Source organism: Rutidosis leptorrhynchoides, chromosome 3, assembly GCF_046630445.1.
Source record: "Rutidosis leptorrhynchoides isolate AG116_Rl617_1_P2 chromosome 3, CSIRO_AGI_Rlap_v1, whole genome shotgun sequence".
Taxonomy (NCBI): Eukaryota; Viridiplantae; Streptophyta; class Magnoliopsida; order Asterales; family Asteraceae; genus Rutidosis; species Rutidosis leptorrhynchoides.
The window spans coordinates 633,116,366-633,133,891 of NC_092335.1; the positions used below are offsets into that span (position 1 = coordinate 633,116,366).

General features: G+C 34.5%; 1 protein-coding gene, 1 long non-coding RNA gene and 1 pseudogene across 5 annotated transcripts; 1 reads left to right on the forward strand and 2 right to left on the reverse strand.

Moving 5' to 3' along the window:
* The first annotated feature begins 2,088 nt into the window (after positions 1–2,088).
* LOC139902968 (translocase of chloroplast 159, chloroplastic-like) lies at positions 2,089–5,882 on the forward strand. Of its 2 annotated transcripts, XM_071885697.1 has the most exons (4): positions 2,089–2,252; positions 2,364–3,148; positions 3,714–5,648; positions 5,735–5,882. In XM_071885697.1, the coding sequence occupies exons 1-4, from the start codon at positions 2,186–2,188 to the stop codon at positions 5,759–5,761; spliced, it is 2,814 nt and encodes a 937-aa protein (XP_071741798.1). In that variant the 5' UTR covers positions 2,089–2,185; the 3' UTR covers positions 5,762–5,882. The 2 variants fall into 2 exon arrangements, with proteins under 2 accessions (XP_071741798.1, XP_071741797.1); XM_071885696.1 differs by having other exon boundaries at positions 2,089–3,148.
* A 722-nt stretch (positions 5,883–6,604) lies between these two features.
* Positions 6,605–10,707, reverse strand: LOC139899054 (uncharacterized). 3 transcript variants are annotated; one of them, XR_011777298.1, is made up of 7 exons: positions 10,179–10,707; positions 9,908–10,024; positions 9,325–9,406; positions 7,899–8,046; positions 7,373–7,482; positions 7,207–7,278; positions 6,605–7,058 (listed from the first exon to the last, which is right to left on the reverse strand). It is a non-coding gene; the product is annotated as an uncharacterized lncRNA (long non-coding RNA). The 3 variants fall into 3 exon arrangements; XR_011777297.1 differs by having other exon boundaries at positions 9,325–9,427; XR_011777296.1 differs by lacking the exons at positions 9,908–10,024; positions 10,179–10,707 and having other exon boundaries at positions 9,325–9,847.
* A 1,189-nt stretch (positions 10,708–11,896) lies between these two features.
* Positions 11,897–15,310, reverse strand: LOC139902364 (villin-1-like; annotated as a pseudogene).
* Between the last annotated feature and the right edge of the window lie 2,216 nt (positions 15,311–17,526).

Here is a 17,526-nt window from a genome sequence, read left to right on the forward strand (position 1 = left end):
AATAGATTAAATGTAGTATATGTTCGAAAAGTAAGAGAAAAAAAACATGAAAATATTAATTATGCAATGTTATGCAAGTGACGTAGAAGGAAAAACCAAAAAAATCCACAAAAATAAATAAAGGCCCAAAAGTCATATTATGTACCAAAGTATTCATTTTAGTGCATTGTCGTTTAGCCCACTCAAACTATAAAAATTTGAGTGAGCATTAGTAGTAATATTAATATTAAGAGTTAATTATACTATTAGTGCCTGTGATTTACTCATAATTCTATTAGTAGTCCTTTTCTTTCTAAAGTTATACCGGTAGTCCCTATGGTTTTCAAAACGAACGGCGGCGGTCCTAAACATAGCATCAGTTAACTGCCTAACGGAGCAAATTAACTGACAATGGGTTTTGGACTATCATGATGCATTTTAAAAACCATAACGACTACACGTATTATTTTATTTTAGAAAATAATAGGACTAGCGTATAATTACAAAAACTGTAAAACCTAAAATCAAAATCAACAATTCTTCAATTTCATACCCCACCTTTTCTCTCATCCAAATTGAAAATTGAAAATAAATTACCAAAACCTTATAGCGTAATTACAGTTCTTTGAACTTGACAGCAAAGCTTGTGTTTCAATTTTACCAATTAACGTTGTCGTATCTTTTAAGTCACGCTCTAGCCACCTTCGTTTTCCGGCAATGGTTTAATCTAATATAGTGGTGGTTGTTCGTTCTTTCCGGTAACGAACGAGGATGAATGGAACCGGTGGTGGTTCGTGTTATCTCCCCCAACCGGTATTGTTTCGTTAGGAACCTTCGTAGAAGAGGATGATCGGAATATTGCCGAAGAGGATGTTCGGAAGACTCACCTGAGTAAGAAAAAAAAAAGGGGAAACATGGAGAGGATGACCAGAAGGCTCATCTGACCGGAATAAAGGTATGAGGATCACCGGAAGACCGCAAGACTATGAAGATGACTAGAAGACTTATCTGACCGGAACCTTGTTGGAGACGATGACCGGAACATTTTCCGTTATATTTCTGCTTTCGCCATACGTAATAAAACTGTGTGGAAATTCGATTTTTATTGATGCTTCTCGTAAGGTTAGTCTGTAGATTTATAATCGATTTACATTGTTTTTATTATCTTTAATTTTTTCCTAATATTGATTATTGTATTTCTTGAGTTTTTGATTATGAGTGAAAAGTAGATCAATACTTTAGTTAGTCTGTAGATTATATTCGGTTTAATATTTCTAATTTGTTATATTATTTAATAATTTGTTATTATTAATTTGTTAATTGTTTTTGTTTCTCGTTGGTATCGATATGGAGTAGATGGTTTTAGGTAGAAATAATTACTTCGTATATTTAAATGATGAAGAAAAGAAGGATTGAACATAGGGGAGGATGGATATGAAGACTAGATTAATTGGGAAGAAATGTATAAAGTTACGATTATGTATTACAGTATCATATATCGATATTGAAATGTTTATTATGATTGAAGAAATGGTGGGGTTTGTAAGTTCAAGATGAAGAATTGTTGACTTTGAGTGTAGTCCTTTTGTTTTTAAATATAATACAGTAGTCATTATAGTTTTTAAGATGCACAAAGGTGGTCCTAAACACAATGCCAGTTAATTTATTCCGTTAATCAGTTAACCAGCAACAGATCTAGGACCATTGCTGTTCATTTAAAAAACCATAGGGACTATGCATATAATTTTAAAAAGAAAAGGACTACCGGTATAATTTTAAGTAAACCACAATGATTCGACTACTAAACTACTTTCCAAGCAAGTCGAATATTAAATTTTGTATATTCGGCTCATGAAAGTAATCGAACAAAATCCTTTGTTTGAACTGGACTCGAATTCGAATTCGAAATAATCAAAGTTCGAAGACCTCGTTGAAACGTTGGATTTGTTATATATCCGGATTAATTATTAATTATTATTATTATACTCCGTAACAAAATATCTCTTGATCTCACATGTCACTCATGTGACTACCGTCTCATCCACCAAACAACCAAAAATATACACCGGTATCCCAAAAATATTACGAGTAAAAAATAATAACCTTTTATTTTATCAGAAGCAGAATCCTTATTTATTATCCCCAAATGAACACACACACACTCTATCGTAAAACAAACCCTAGTTATCCAAACTATACAATTTAAATGCTATTTCAGAAATTTGAAGTTGACAACCAACCAATGGATTCAAAGGAAGATATATCTCCCGCAGGTAAAAAAATCGAAACTGTTAACGATACTAATTGTTTTAATTCCGTTATTGATGAAAGTAATACTATAAGAGTTAGTAGTAATCTGAATTTGAATGTTAATAATTCTGAAGATGATGATGAAACCGAGGGCTTTGCTAGTGGTCAGGAAGAAGCTTTTGAAACAGTGTTAGATGATAATTTAGTTTTAGAGACTGAAACCCTTGTTAATGTAGTGGATGATGATGATGATGATGAGGATGTGTTATTGTTTGGTGGTGTTGAGGATAATAGTGATGTTGTTAAAACACATGAGTTTGATGAATCTGGTAGTGTGAATAATGAGAAGGTGTTGGAGGAGGATTCTATTGTGGATGGAGTGGCGGTGGTGGTGGTGACAAAAACTAATGTTGAAACAGTGGAGTTAGGAGATTCTGCTGGTGATGTGGCGGTGGTAACAGATGAGACTGACAAGTTGAATAGTGTTTTGGAAGAAGTTGTGAATAAGGAGGAGGTTGTTGGTGTAGTAACTGATGGTAAGTTTTCACCATTAAATGTTGAAATGGAACAAATAGAGTCTAGTGAGAAATCTAACCCTGCTGATGAGATTCAGGAAACAGAAATTTTGGGCAGAGATGTATTGGATTATGGTGTAGAAAACAGAGTAAATGATAAGGAGTTGGAAACTGGAAGTTCTCAAGATCGTTCACAGATGATTGATGTTTTCATTGCAACTGATTCAGCCGAAGAAGATGGGAAAGAGTTGTTTGATTCATCTGCATTAGCTGAAACTAGTTTTTTAACTGAAGAAGAAGAAGAAGAAAGAAAAAAGCTTGAAAAGTTACAATCTATCAGAGTGAAGTTTTTGAGACTTGTACAAAAATTAGGCCTTTCAATACAAGATTCCGCTGCTGCACATGTATACCTATTACTATTACTTGAGACCCATACTCTTAAATTTGGGTCAACCTTATGGGTTAATTGGGTCTTGAAAAAAAGCCTAGCAATTTAAACCCCAAACCTTTTTTTATTTCAAAATTTGTCCAATAAGTTTTCCCTCCAACCTATAAAGCTCGATAAATGGAGATAGGTCATGGGTCTCTTGTGAATGGGTCAACCAGTCGACCATAATGATCATAACAAGTTTCATCCATGAAACATTTATGAAAGCATTAATCAATATTTTATTTTATATATATATATATATATATATATATATATATATATATATATATATATATATATATATATATATATATATATATATATATATATATATATATATATATATATATATATAATAAATAAACATAAGAACTAATAACTAAAATAAATTCTTTACGCATTTGACCCATGACCCATTCTTTACCCAACCCAACCCATTTGGACCTGTTTAAAAATCTGACCTGTTAGACCCATGACCCGTTTTGCACCCGTTACCCAAACCGACACAACACTGACCCGTTTGCCACGTATCTGTACAGGTTCTTTACAGCCTTGAAGTTATTGCCGGAAGACAAACGGGTCAACTTTTTAGTCTTGAAGCTGCTAAACGAAAAGCTACAGAGCTTGAATCTGACCAAAATGAAGATCTTGATTTCTCGGTTAATATCTTAGTCATTGGTAAATGTGGGGCCGGGAAAAGTTCCACCATTAATTCAATTTTTGGTGAAGATAAGACTGTAATCAGTGCGTTTCAACCCGCAACTGATTCAGTTAAGGAGATTAATGGTGTGGTGAATGGTGTTAATTTTCGGGTTTTTGATACACCTGGGCTTCGTTCATCTGTAATGGAACAAGGTTTTAACAGGAGTGTTTTATCATCAGCAAAGAAGTTTACTAAAAAAAACCCGCCTGATATTGTTCTTTATGTTGATCGTTTAGATTCACAGACTCGGGATCATAATGATATTCCATTGTTGAAGACGATTACTGCTTCACTTGGTTCATCAATTTGGCGAAGTGCAATTGTTACTTTGACCCACGGGTCGTCTGACCCACCCGCAGGTTCAAATGGGTTCCCCTTGAGTTATGAAACGTTTGTGACTCAACGGTCACATTTGGTTCAACAAGCAATTGTTCAAGCGGTTGGTGATTTAAGAATGATGAGTCCAAGTTTAATGAACCCGGTTTCGTTAGTTGAAAACCATTGTGCGTGTTGTACGGATCTTGATGGTCAAAAAGTGCTCCCGAATGGTCAAACGTGGAGACTACAGTTACTTATGCTTTGTTACTCAATGAAGATTTCAGCTGAAGCAAACGAGTTAATAAAACCACATGTCCTGTATGAAAACAATCGTAGGCTGCTGTTTGGTTTTCGTGTGCGGCCCCCACCGTTGACTTACATGTTATCTTCTATGTTACAGTCTCGCCCACACCGAAAGCTTTCTTCTGGTAATGTGGGTGATTCAGATGTTGACTTTTCAGAGTTGACGGATTCTGATAATGAACAAGATGAAGATGAATATGATTACCATGGTGTAAAGCTTTTACAGAAAAAACAATTTAAAAGAAATGAAAAAGAAATGAAAAAGAAAGGTAAAGATTCCGTAAATGAACAAGTTTATCAAGAAGATGAAGATGCACCGGTGCCGCTACCGGACATGGCGTTGCCTCCATCATTCGATAGCGATAATCCGGCTTACCGGTTCCGTTTTCTTGAACCAACATCGCAGTCTTTGGCTCGACCCGTGCTAGACATGCATGGGTGGGACCACGATTGCGGGTACGATGGGGTCAACCTTGAACAAACATTCGCGATTGCTAATCGGTTTCCTGGTTCAGTTACGGTTCAGATCACTAAAGACAAAAAAGACTATAGTATCAATTTGGATTCATCTGTTTTGGTAAAACACGGGGAAAATGTTTCAACAATGGCCGGTTTTGATGTTCAACCGATCGGTAAACAGCTATCTTATATCGTAAGAGGTGAAACAAAGTTCAAGAATTTGAAGAAGAAGAACAAAACGGGTGCGGGAATTTCGGTTACGTTTCTCGGTAAAAACGTGGTGACGGGGTTTAAAGTTGAAGATCAGATTACGTTTGGGAAACAGTATTCGATTATTGGCAGTGCGGGTATGTTTCCATTTCCAAGCGATTCGGCTTATGGGGTGAACGTTGAGATGATTCAACGAAGGGAAGTTGATTATCCCATTGGTCAAATTCAGTCAACGTTGGGGTTGTCTATGATAAAGTGGAGTGGTGATTTGGCGTTGGGGTTTATTGGCTTGGCCCAGTTTTGTGTTGGGCGTGGTTCTAAAGTTGCGATACAGGCGGGTATTAATAATAAGATGAGTGGTCAGATTACTGTTAAGACTAGTAGTTCGGAACATCTTGTTATTGCGGTTGTTGCTGTTATTCCGTCCGTTATTTCGGCTTTTAAGAAATTGTGGGTTGATGCTGGCGAGAAGCGTATTAAAGTAAGTATTTTCACGGTTTATTGTTTTGGTTTTGTTATTTGTGTTTTTATTATTGAATAAAATAAAGTTGTTTTTTTTTTTTGCAGGAAGGAAGCAATGTACGAAGAAGATGAGGAGGGAATACATTATTTCTACTTATGGTTTCTTTCTTGTTATTATGTTTTATTTCTAATGAAATTATTATTGTATTGAAATTCAAATGGTTTTCATTATCAATTGATTACTAGTTGTTTATGTTTGTTGTTCATATGGTTTTATGCATCACTTATAGCTGATTATTTGTTCATGGTTTACCGATCCAATCCAATGTTGTTTCTTAATTCTGTTGCGTCTCATAGTTTGAGGTTCAGTTCAATGTGAATCTTTATTCAATATTGTTCTCGATGGATTTGATATTTGGTGTATACATTATAATTATAACTAGAAAAAAATTCGACCGCGCGTCGTCGATTTTGGATATACGTTGTTTGGTACCTAATATATGTAATAGGTTGAGTTGTTTGTTGTATGTATATGTATGAAATATAGTCCTAAATATTTAGTGTTTTTTTAACGATCTCTGTTTTGCGCGTAGTTAGTCCCGTTGTGTTCATTACATTTTTTCGAGTTGAACGGTGATATCGGAAAAATTTAACTCGCACCGAGCGAGAAGATAGGACCCGTTTAAAAATTCGGGTGAAATTAGTTTTTTTATTTTAATAAAATTATATATTTACGTTTTATACCCCTGGAAAAGTTTTAAGTTGAGGAGCCGTTGTGTAAATTGAGCCGAATTTGACGGGCCATTTATAGTGTGAACGCAAAGTCAGAATTTCGGCGCTTGTTTTAGTATATAGGATAATAAAATAATGAAAATAATAATATTGTAGCTCTTACTATATTATTGAACTAGCCTTTAAGAGCCCGTGCGTTGCACGGTTGGCTCTAATAAGACTAAGTATTAAAACATAAGGTAATGATCACAATATCAAATGAACATTGAAAATAAAACATCATAGTAGAAAATAAAACAAACAATGTTTTTCAATCCAGCAAATGCATTCAAGTTTTTGTATGATTGTTCTAAACATCAAAATATAGATATGAATTGTTGTTGCAACGCACGGGGCAATCTGGATAACTCAGGTGGAATTTGGCAACTAAGTGAATTATTGTTCATATGGCTGCACACAGAAAACATCAAAACAACAAACCCACATAAGTGATACTCTGATCATATAAAAATCTGATAAACGTAAATATAAAAATATATGTATATAAATCCTTATAAATGTTGTCTTGTTGAAGTTCGCAAAAGACGTTGGTATTTATCCCGAAATGTCGTTTTGGTCGATTTGTATTAGGTCAAGATTAGGCAGATAACCAATCTGTGAGGGCAACGAACCGGTTAGCTCATTTCAATTTAGCAGCCTGCAAGCACATAATTAGATAGCAAAAAAGCATGATAATGAGAAATCATACATGAGATATAGCGATCATCGCCTTTTTTCCACTCATATTTGTCATATATATGGCTATAAATGTAAAATTAAAATCAAGAAACAATAAATGAACTTACAAGAGTTCCAAATTTGTGAGTTCGCCTATCTCTTTTGGTATACTCCCGGTTATATTGTTCCACATGACATCTCTTTCAGATAAAGATGAAATGATCATATTAAAAGGTTATTTAACGATAAGAAGCTAACAAAATAATGCAAATGATATTTTGTAACTTGGCTCACAATATTTGCATATAAGATAATCTCCCCAAGGCTGTAGATAAAGTTCCTGATAGATTCAGACTCAGTAGCTGCCTGCAAAATTTTTACATTCCCTGCCATTTGCCTTTTGCCTGTTGTGGCAAAAAGAGGAAAAAAATGTTCAGGTGATAGATGAGAGACGTATGCAAAATATGAGAAAAATTTATAGGGATTATGAGCAGTTAATTGAAAATTATTTGTAAACGTTTTCCAGTTAAATTTAAAATTTTATTATTCTTATGATACAATTATACAATATCAAGTTACATAATGTCTGACTATACAAATTTTGCATACTGACAAAGGTATCCCCATCAATATTATACATCAGTGGGTGTGCTTCATTTATCATATCATATACTTCTTCATATTCCAATACATTAAGAATTTTTAGAGCATAAAACTACACACATAAATACTGACACACACCACATAACAGAAAAATAAGAACCAATTTTGTTAACATCTTAAGTTTTAAGACCCCTAGTGCTTCATTGAAAAATCTTACCTCCCCACCGATAATATGTTGAAGAAATACGTCCTCGAATTCACGGCAAAGTTCCAATGCCAAAGCCATTTTACCTTCAGAACTACTCAACATTGATTCTCCGAGCCTTACCAACTCATCCTGCACAGTTCCAGACTTACCTTGAAGCCTGCACAAGTTTGGAAAAAAATTACAATAACCTTGAGTTGAACGCCTAAAAAGCAAAACAACAGAAATAAATATATGTAAAGATGAGATACAAGTTATGCCATACCAATAATGTAAACAACCATTATAACAAATAATGACAGACCAATAATGTAACAATCATTATAACTTAACACCAATAAAAAAACATACAAAGAGTTCAATCTCACAAAGACTAAATATAAAAAGTGGCAATCTCAACCCTAACAGGATTGAATTGTTTTCTAATTCTAATGCATATGCCAACAACACAAACACGTACTTGGACACATCAATAACAAATAAGAGGCGAGATTCTAAACCATATACGATATTTTCTACAACTACAAAACTGCGGGTATAGTTAATCCACCTGGTCACCACTAATTGACGTCAAAAACATAATGAGCAGAAAAACAAACACGTACATGGTAGGTTGCTATTGTTGCAGGTCTTGATAAATGAAAATTTTCTTTTAAATAATACTACATTATGAGCCCACGACTGCACTCAACATAAACACTTAGTGTATCAACATTGTCAAGTGTTTGTAGTTTTAGAATTGTGTAATACTTAAGTATGCATTTTGAATGTAATGTAAGAGAAACTTGCAACAACACAGGCAACAAAGTAGAAATCATAACACAGCAACACAAAACAAACAGAAAAACTATGTAACATAACATCCAGCACCACATAAACATAACACCCAAAAAAAAAAAAACGTAAACAGCACGATTCAAACCAATTCGAATATGTGTAGGTGATCCAACCCGCCCAACTTGCCATGTCAACAACAATAGAAGTTGGATCAGCAAAAATGCACAAGTGAGATACAAAAAACATAGGAAATTCCTAACAATTGAACCCGATCGATGAGTATCTACTCTAACTGTTTCACCTTGTGAACCGACCTATACAACTTGAATTGGTTTCATCAAGATCCGGTTTAATTTGTCTATCCAACAAAGAACAAATATATTGAATGCAAGACAGAACAAATAATATACGTTTTGTTCATACAATTGTGCCACAATAATATATATACAGCTTGTGCAGGTATTAGGTTAACATGTTGTATATAAGAGAAAGTGAATTTTTGATATGCTGTGCAACGCAGTGAATATAATGTGGCAAAAAAAGCGTATAAAGTGGTAAGGTAGTTAAAACATTAAACCACATAGAAAGCACATGCATATATAGCAGCATGTCAGAGTAAATTCGTGAAAAAAAAAAAAAAAAAAAAAAAACAAATATATACCTTAAGGTTGAAAACAAATACACGCTTCGCATCGAAAGGCAGCCCGTGCATCAGTTTTTGAATCGAACGGAAGAAGCCGAACCTAATCACTCAAAAACACTAACTGCAATTACAGCTTAACGCTTGATACACAAAACTTATTAATTGACTTTATAATTTATCAAAACCAAATATAAGAATAATAATTCCACACTTCGTGGTATTCAATTAATGGTGCACAAGAAAAAATAAATAAATTCTTTGAAAGTATTCAAGTGTTGTATGTGAAACACTTGCACATTGATACTATATATACAAATTATTCAACTGAAGTTTCAGAGCAACTAAACGAACACCAACAATTCCAATACAAAAAGGAAAGCTTGAATCTTTTAGAATTATAGTACAAAATCAAATGTCACAATTATAAATTTACTATATTTAGTCAAAAGTAACAACAAAGGATACAAAATTGACAAACCCAGATGATAAATAAAAAAAATCCAAATTTTATTTGAAAAGAAAGTACATTTTCTTAATTGACATCCATGTGGTGAATCAAGACTTGAATATTTCACAAAAAGTAAAGGTCTACAAAATTTACCTCGAAAGCTTCAATTTTGGAGTCTGGGTAAATGAAATAAAATCCAAGAAGATCAAGAACAAACCCAATTCCAGCACTAAAAGTTCCCAACAAAATACTAACAAACTCCATTGGAATCTGAATTAAAAATTTAATTTCAATAAAAAAAACAGAGCAGAGTTGAAAATGAATGAATGAAGAACAGAGTGAAATAAACTCTTAACGAATAAAAAAAAAAGAAGATACTTTAAAAAAAAAAAAAAAAAACATTTAATCAGTTGGGCGATATAACCTGTGAAATTTTTAATTGGGAATTTGGTTTACTTGGAACTCTATATACATGCAGGGAGGCAAATAGAGATAAGTTCACCTCCAAATGTTTTGTCCGTGCGTTGCAACAACATCAATATAGATATTTAAATTACCGTAGAAAGAATTGTGTAGATTTCAACAACAACAATGATGAACAATCAATTGAAGCTTCATAGGAAGGTGTGAAGACGGATCCGGAATTCGGATTTTTGGACTACGATTAAATTAGGGTAGAATGAGAAGAATGTGTACCTATTTGGTGCTAATTTAATCACGATTTCAGATTTATCGATGGTGGCATGAATAATCGGAATTGAAGGCTCATAGAACCTGTAAACCCGTATCCGGCACCACCGATTTGGATACCCATGATATTAGGGTAGACGAAGAACATCTTCTACCTATGTGTAGGTAATTTAATGGCGAATTCAGAATTAAAGGTGGTTGTACATATAATCGTTGTTAGTTTTCATCGACGGACGTTTTTGTGATCGGATCTGTGAGAAATTTTGAAGAGAGAGGTTTTGTGAGAGAAGATAGCAGATGAAGTGCAATATTAGGGTACGGAGGTGACACGTGTCGCGTTTATGTGATTTACGAAAAAAAATAATATTTAAATAAAATTTAGTGTAGACACGTGTAATGTTTAAATTGAGAAGAATGTGGGTCTGACACATTGGATGGAACATCAAGCTTTATGTGATGAAAAAAGGAAGGATATACTAAACCGGTTTGGTTTGAGTGGTTGGGTGCTTGGAGGTTCAATCCTCACCAACTTTAGGCTCTTGCCTTTCAAAAAAACATTTTTATTGAATATAGTATAAACTAATCAAATTACGGAATAAGTTTTTGCTCACTTAATTAATTATTGGAAAAACTGAGAAATGTTGGTTACTTAAGCCTATACTTTAAAATGCATCCAAACGGGCTCAAAACAAGTTAACGAATAACTCTAAAATAACAATAAACTTAACAATATGTAAACCAAAAATACCAAGACAACAAGATACCAAAACGTGTAAAGCCCTTTTTACCATTCTTTTCATCCGGCCGGTTCGTGAACCCACCGATAGTATCAATGTGCACCCTTTTACCTCCCCGAGACTTGAAGTTATACGAAACAACTTTATTTGAAGAATTGCCGATAAGCTTCCCCGACGGCATACCTTCATCTCTGAATTGTTGGGAAAAAAAAAAAAACTCGTATTATCACTCCCCGAAGAGCACCCGACACTAGACTCCATGAACGTCTTTTGGATTGCCTCGCCCCACAAAATATCGTCCGCATTGTCTTTAAGAGAAAACGAAAAAACCGCCCGGCGTCTCTTTCACTTTCTCTTTCAACCTTGCACTCTTACTAATCAAACTACCCTTTGCATTGGATGCAAAATCACCACATCGACTCGCCGGTTCATTCATCAATCGTCTTTCTCTTCTTCTCCTTAATTAAAACTTCTAATCTCTTAACGAACGGAAGCTTCTACCTCTGGACTAACACCGTGTCAGGCTCACCATTCATTGATCATTGATGTTCATTTTTACAATACATGACAATCTAACCCATGACAAAATTTGAATGTAGTAGATCATAGTTAAAATTCCATACTGACGACTACATTACATTTATCCAACTTATTACTAGCAACATTATTTTTTTTCTTTTTAAATTTTTTTTTTTTTCAAGTTCATTCTTTGCCTTGAACCACACCAACAATACAATATTCATTGACTCGGAATACCATCAATTGGGAACGTCCGAGTTCAATTTAGAAAATTAGGGTTTCGGGTTCAATTTATTGAATTAGGGTTCTAGTTCAATACGGAGTATATTGAATTGGATATAAGAAGCAGGTTGAATATTTATTTTTTTTGCTTTCGCGATGGGAAAAAGTAAGCATTGCTAACTAGGGAACTCTTGTTTCCAAGCCAAACGAAAAATATGGCGCTCTTGTCGTCCACTAGCAAAATATATATATATATATATATATACTGCACAGCACAGTGTAACAGTATCCACTATATAGCTTTCTCTGTTCCACAACGGGAACGGGCGACAATTTACCGTTATTCACTCTCCAAACCTACAAATCCAAAACATTTAAGAAATGAATAATGCAACGTATATGTTGTACACGAAATTATAAGTCTTGGTAAAGCGTAACCTTTAGTGTACCGTTACAATCGATATGTGACTTGTCATCTTCATCGGGAAGCTCCTCCATATCATAACCCGTCTGCTTGAACATTGCTAAAAATGGAAAAAAAAATAAAATAAAATAAAAAATATCGTTTTATTATGAGTTCTTTAATTATGTGAACTTGTTGAGAAGAGAAAAATTACCTGCTACTTTGCCTCGACCTTCTTCGTAAAGCTTTTGCACCACTATTCGAGGCCAATCGTCAAAATATGACTTGAATATAAGAATGCTAAATGAATGTTTACGGGTTTTTCGTGATCTCGGAGAAAATCCTGTATTTGCACACGTTTAAGTTCAAACTTAGGTAACATGACTGACTTAGGAAACGGGACACAAACCAATAGATGTAGACGATGATGGCGATTTCTACCCATTTTTGGGAAATATGTCACTTTGGATTTAAAAAATTAGACAAGAATAAATGAGTCAGATGGATTAAGATAGTCCAAAAAACGGATCACTATTTTTAACAGATTAAGTAATACGTATAAAAAATGTTCAATTATTCTTATTCTAACAAAGTGACAAAAAACAGGTGATGGCTGGTCAACAAACCAATTTTGACCTTATTCGGGGTTGCAGAACTCAGTTTTTGCAACTCGGGAAGTACTCCGTCAAAACTCAGGGTTACTAATCGGCCAAAATAGGGGATTACTTGAAAAATTGGTCAAAACTCGGTCAAAGTCAAACATCCGTGTAGAGTAGCGATTCAACCAACCAATTTTTGAGTGATACCTCTGCTGCCGAGATTGACTTTTTCCTTTCTGTTATAGAAGTGGTTCTTCCCATCCATACGAAAACTTGAGATTCTCCATCCAACATGTAGCATTTGTTCGACTCAAGCATCGATCTTTTCAACTTACCACTTCCCGTTTGAGTGAACTTTCCTTGAAGTGTTATCCTGTTTGAGTAAAGTATCGATCTTTCAAAATAAAGCATTGATCTTTTATGCATACGCAACAAAGTATGCACCGCTTGAGAATAACTCACCAAAATAATTTAACTGCTAAAGTTTGAGGTTGTTGTAGATCCAACGGTGGATCTTTGGGAATAGGAGCATAACCACCAAAAAAGTTCCAAAATTCTCCAACTTCTGCATCACCAACAAACTTTCCATCCTCTACAACAATTGAAAAATGTCAAAAGACAATATTACCCTTCTACCCAAACTAAATAAATTTGCATTATAACTTTAAAGTGATAATTGGTGGTTTATGTTAAATCTGTTAAGCTAAAGACATGACTAAACGGATGCATAAAAAAAAGGGTTGTAAGTTATCAGAAATGTATTCAAACGCGTTATTACTGCTAATTCCATTATTAGAAGATTTTAGATTTAGATTAGAAATTTAATAAGATATAGTTTTGTAATCATACTATAATATAATACATTAATATTTTTTTGGAGTGAAAAGTGATTGCAAGTCAGCCAACCCAATTACTCTGCTTGACCCGCCCATTTTGCTACCCCTATTGCTCAAAATAACCTAGACACTCTGAACAGTAGACAAACCTACAGCTACAACTTCACAGTCCCCCCTTGTGTTTATACTCTTTGATATATTGAACAACCTCCAAAGCTTTAGCTCGTTCTTGTATGCTAGAATTGCACCCGGTGAAGTGGAATATTTCCGACGCTGTGTCAATTATGAATACCTCACGGTGGTCGAGAAAACGGCACCTAACCATTACATACATTATAGAGACAAGTCATCTTTCAATTTCAGTTTTCAAGAATCAAGTTTGAGATTTTTGTTATTCGAGTGAACTAAACACTTACTTCTTTAACATGTACCACACGGTCTCCTTTGCATGTTAACAATCTGGTTTCATAAACCGGGCCCGGGCCGTTTATATTTACTTGTCTAGAATAATATACACCCTCAACTGGAATGATGCACGGTTTGAAATAGGACAAAAATTTGCCCATTTCGTGACCTTGATTTTCCTTATATTGCACAGATTGAGACCCCAATGCTGCATGCCAAAGCTGAGTCCGTCTGCCAGGCCGTGTTATGTTTGATTTCGACTTAATGGGCTTAATAGAATTAAACTTAATATCGAGAGTGTTGGTGATTTTAGCATGATCCAACATACATTTTAGGGATTGGATTGCTATGTTGAAAGTGTTTTCGAATCATTGATACGTTACACGAATTCGGAGAGTGTGGAGTACACGTTCGTAAAACGTGAGGTGGTTTGAGGTTTCTTTTGGACTTGGAAATGATATTTGGAACTTAAGAAATGCGAAACGAGACTTGAAAAGGCCATACGTGTGAAAAACCTTGAGATCGAAAATTGAAGTGCTAGACAAGCTTAGCCCGCGGCGCGGCTTAAAGCACAATTTTCAGGTCGAGACTTTTGGAAATTTTCAAGTATTGTGCTTTGTTAACCCGCGGCGCGGCTCTTGGGCCCACGGCGCGGCTTAACACTAGGCACGCTGAAAAGGTGCCTTTTCAACCCAAAAGGCACATTCGAACCCCAAACGTTTTGGGGTTGTTCCAGAGCATTTAAACTGCGTTTTTGCATGTTTTTAGACTATTTTAAGTCTAAATACATGAATATAAAATTCCAAGTCACTAATGGGTGTGAATCAAAAGGTTGTGACTTTTCAAGAAGTCTTTTGACCCATTATAAATACACTCTTTGTGTATTTGAAAAAGGTTCCAGATTTTTAACCTTTTACATACACTTTCAACTTAAACAATTAGAAGATAATTCTCTGCAATTGTTTTGATTGTTTTCTTTTAGCCAAGACAACAATCTAGTCTTTGTCTTATCCCAATCGAAACTTCGTGTAACCCGTGGCTAATTGGGTCGAAATATTCGATTAGGAAAGTGTTCACACGATTCAAAGATCAATCCGGAGTCGGTTCCGTTTCTGGCACGAAGATTACTTACAATCCAAGTTCATAACATTCTAATCGAATATTTGATCACCATGTCCGGTGAAACGGTGAAGGAAATGACTTCAAGGTTTGCAAATTTGGAAAGGTTTGAAGGGGCAGATTTCAGGAGATGGCAAAAGAAGATGGAATTTATTTTGACTTCATTGAAATTGGTGTATGTGTTGTCTACTCCAAGGCCCGCTGAATCGGATGAAGAGACCATAGAACATGCCCGGTTAAGGAGCAAATGGGACAATGACGACTTGCTGTGTCGTGGCCACATTCTAAATGGTATGTCCGATGTTTTATTTGATGTTTACAATTCGGTTGAATCGGCTAAGGAACTTTGGGATAAATTGGAGGCCAAGTATATGGCCGAGGATGCATCTAGTAAGAAATTTCTTGTTAGCAATTTCAACAATTACAAGATTGTTGATATTAGGCCCATCATGGAACAATTCCATGAGATCCTTAGGATCTTGGGGAAATTTACCCAACACAACATAAGTGTGGATGAAACTTTCACGGTTTCATCCATCATTGACAAATTGCCATCTTCATGGCAAGATTTCAAACACACACTCAAACACAACAAGGAAGATATGAATTTGAATGAGTTGGGTAGTCACTTGAGAATTGAGGAATCAATTCGGATACTAGATAGTGGTAAGGGGAAGGGTAAAGAAGTGGGATCTTCTTTAATCAACATGATTGAAGATAAATCTCATGGGAATAAATACAACAAGAAATCAAACAACAAGAAACGAAAGTCTGAAAACAACAAGAATGCGTCCAATAAGAAGGACAAGAAGTCTTGTTGGAGATGTGGCAAACCCGGTCACTATAAGCGGGATTGCAAAGTCAAGATGGTAGAAGGAGGAAGCACATCGGGTGCGGGCCAAGGATCAAAGGATCCTACTCCTAATCAAGGTCAAATTTCTGACTTTGTGACTATTCCAATTAAGAACTATGTTTCACATATTTCTGATGCATTCTATGTACAGGATGATACAATTGGATGGTGGGTAGATTCGGGTGCAACTTGCCATGCTTGCAAGGATCGTGAATGTGACGACCCGGAAATTTCTGACCAAATTTAAACTTAATCTTAAAATGATTTCGACACGATAAGAAAAGTTTGTTATGTTGAGTCTCAAAAATTTTGGAACGATGTTCATATATTCAATTGACCTTCGACTGCTCTCGACGATTCACGAACAATTAATTGTAAATAGATATGTGTGTATGTATATATAAATAATAATTCGAAATATAATTTGAAGTATTATATGTTGTTGTTATTAAAAGTTCATAAAATAAAAATAGGATATTATAATAATTATTATTTAAAATATATCTCTATATATAAATAAAGTATATTAAAATAAATATTAAATGATTGTGATACTCGTTTGATGTTTCGATTGATATTAAGCAAGTTAAATTTAAACTTATATGATTTTAAAATAAAAGGTGATCCGAAAATGAGTTATATAAGTTATAGGCTTACTAAAAGTATATTTAGGATCTAATTATTTAATTTTAACACTTTTTATATTTCACCCATAAATGAGAGGGACAGTTGATGTAATTTTCATTTAACCAATTTAAGATCAAGTTTTATACCATAATGACTGAAATAAATAAAGATAATTACTATAAAAATTTGGGATTTTTCCGAAGACTTTTATCCGCTAGTGTTCAACAATGGGGCACGAAATTTAGTCTGTGACTGAAAGTTTAAACCAATAGTAGACGACGGCTAACAATTTAACACGTTTAAATTCTAAATCTTATTATATTTGGGAATACTGTACATTCTGTTTTTAATCTCTTTCAATCTCATTCAAAGAGCACTAATTTACACATGCAGCCAACGGATGTAACACACTTACCTACTCTAATTTAAAAAGTGAAACATACAGTAATAGATGAATGATAACTTATAGTCACTGTATTACTTTTCTTATTACTTTTCTTATCTACCTAAAATAAATTCTCTTTATATATATGCAAACAATTACACTTGAACGAATGATAGAGAGAAACCACAACACTTGATATTTATCTCTATAATCTGTGATCATTTCAATTCGACTAACAATCCACTTCAAACCCGCCACCCTACTACAACCGTTAGCCACCACCACCGGATACCATCACTGCACCTCTCCATCAAACTTCCATTTAACAACTATTACGAGCTCTTTTAACACTTACTATCACTCGTTTTTCTGTTACT

Excerpts from the sequence above, each read along its gene's own strand:
- LOC139902968 (XM_071885696.1), top strand. The coding sequence starts at position 2,186 with ATGCTATTTCAGAAATTTGAAGTTGACAACCAACCAATGGATTCAAAG. Across the intron at positions 3,149-3,713 it reads AAGATTCCGCTGCTGCACAT|GTTCTTTACAGCCTTGAAGT; the intron begins GTATACCTATTA and ends GTATCTGTACAG. Across the intron at positions 5,649-5,734 it reads CTGGCGAGAAGCGTATTAAA|GAAGGAAGCAATGTACGAAG; the intron begins GTAAGTATTTTC and ends TTTTTTTTGCAG.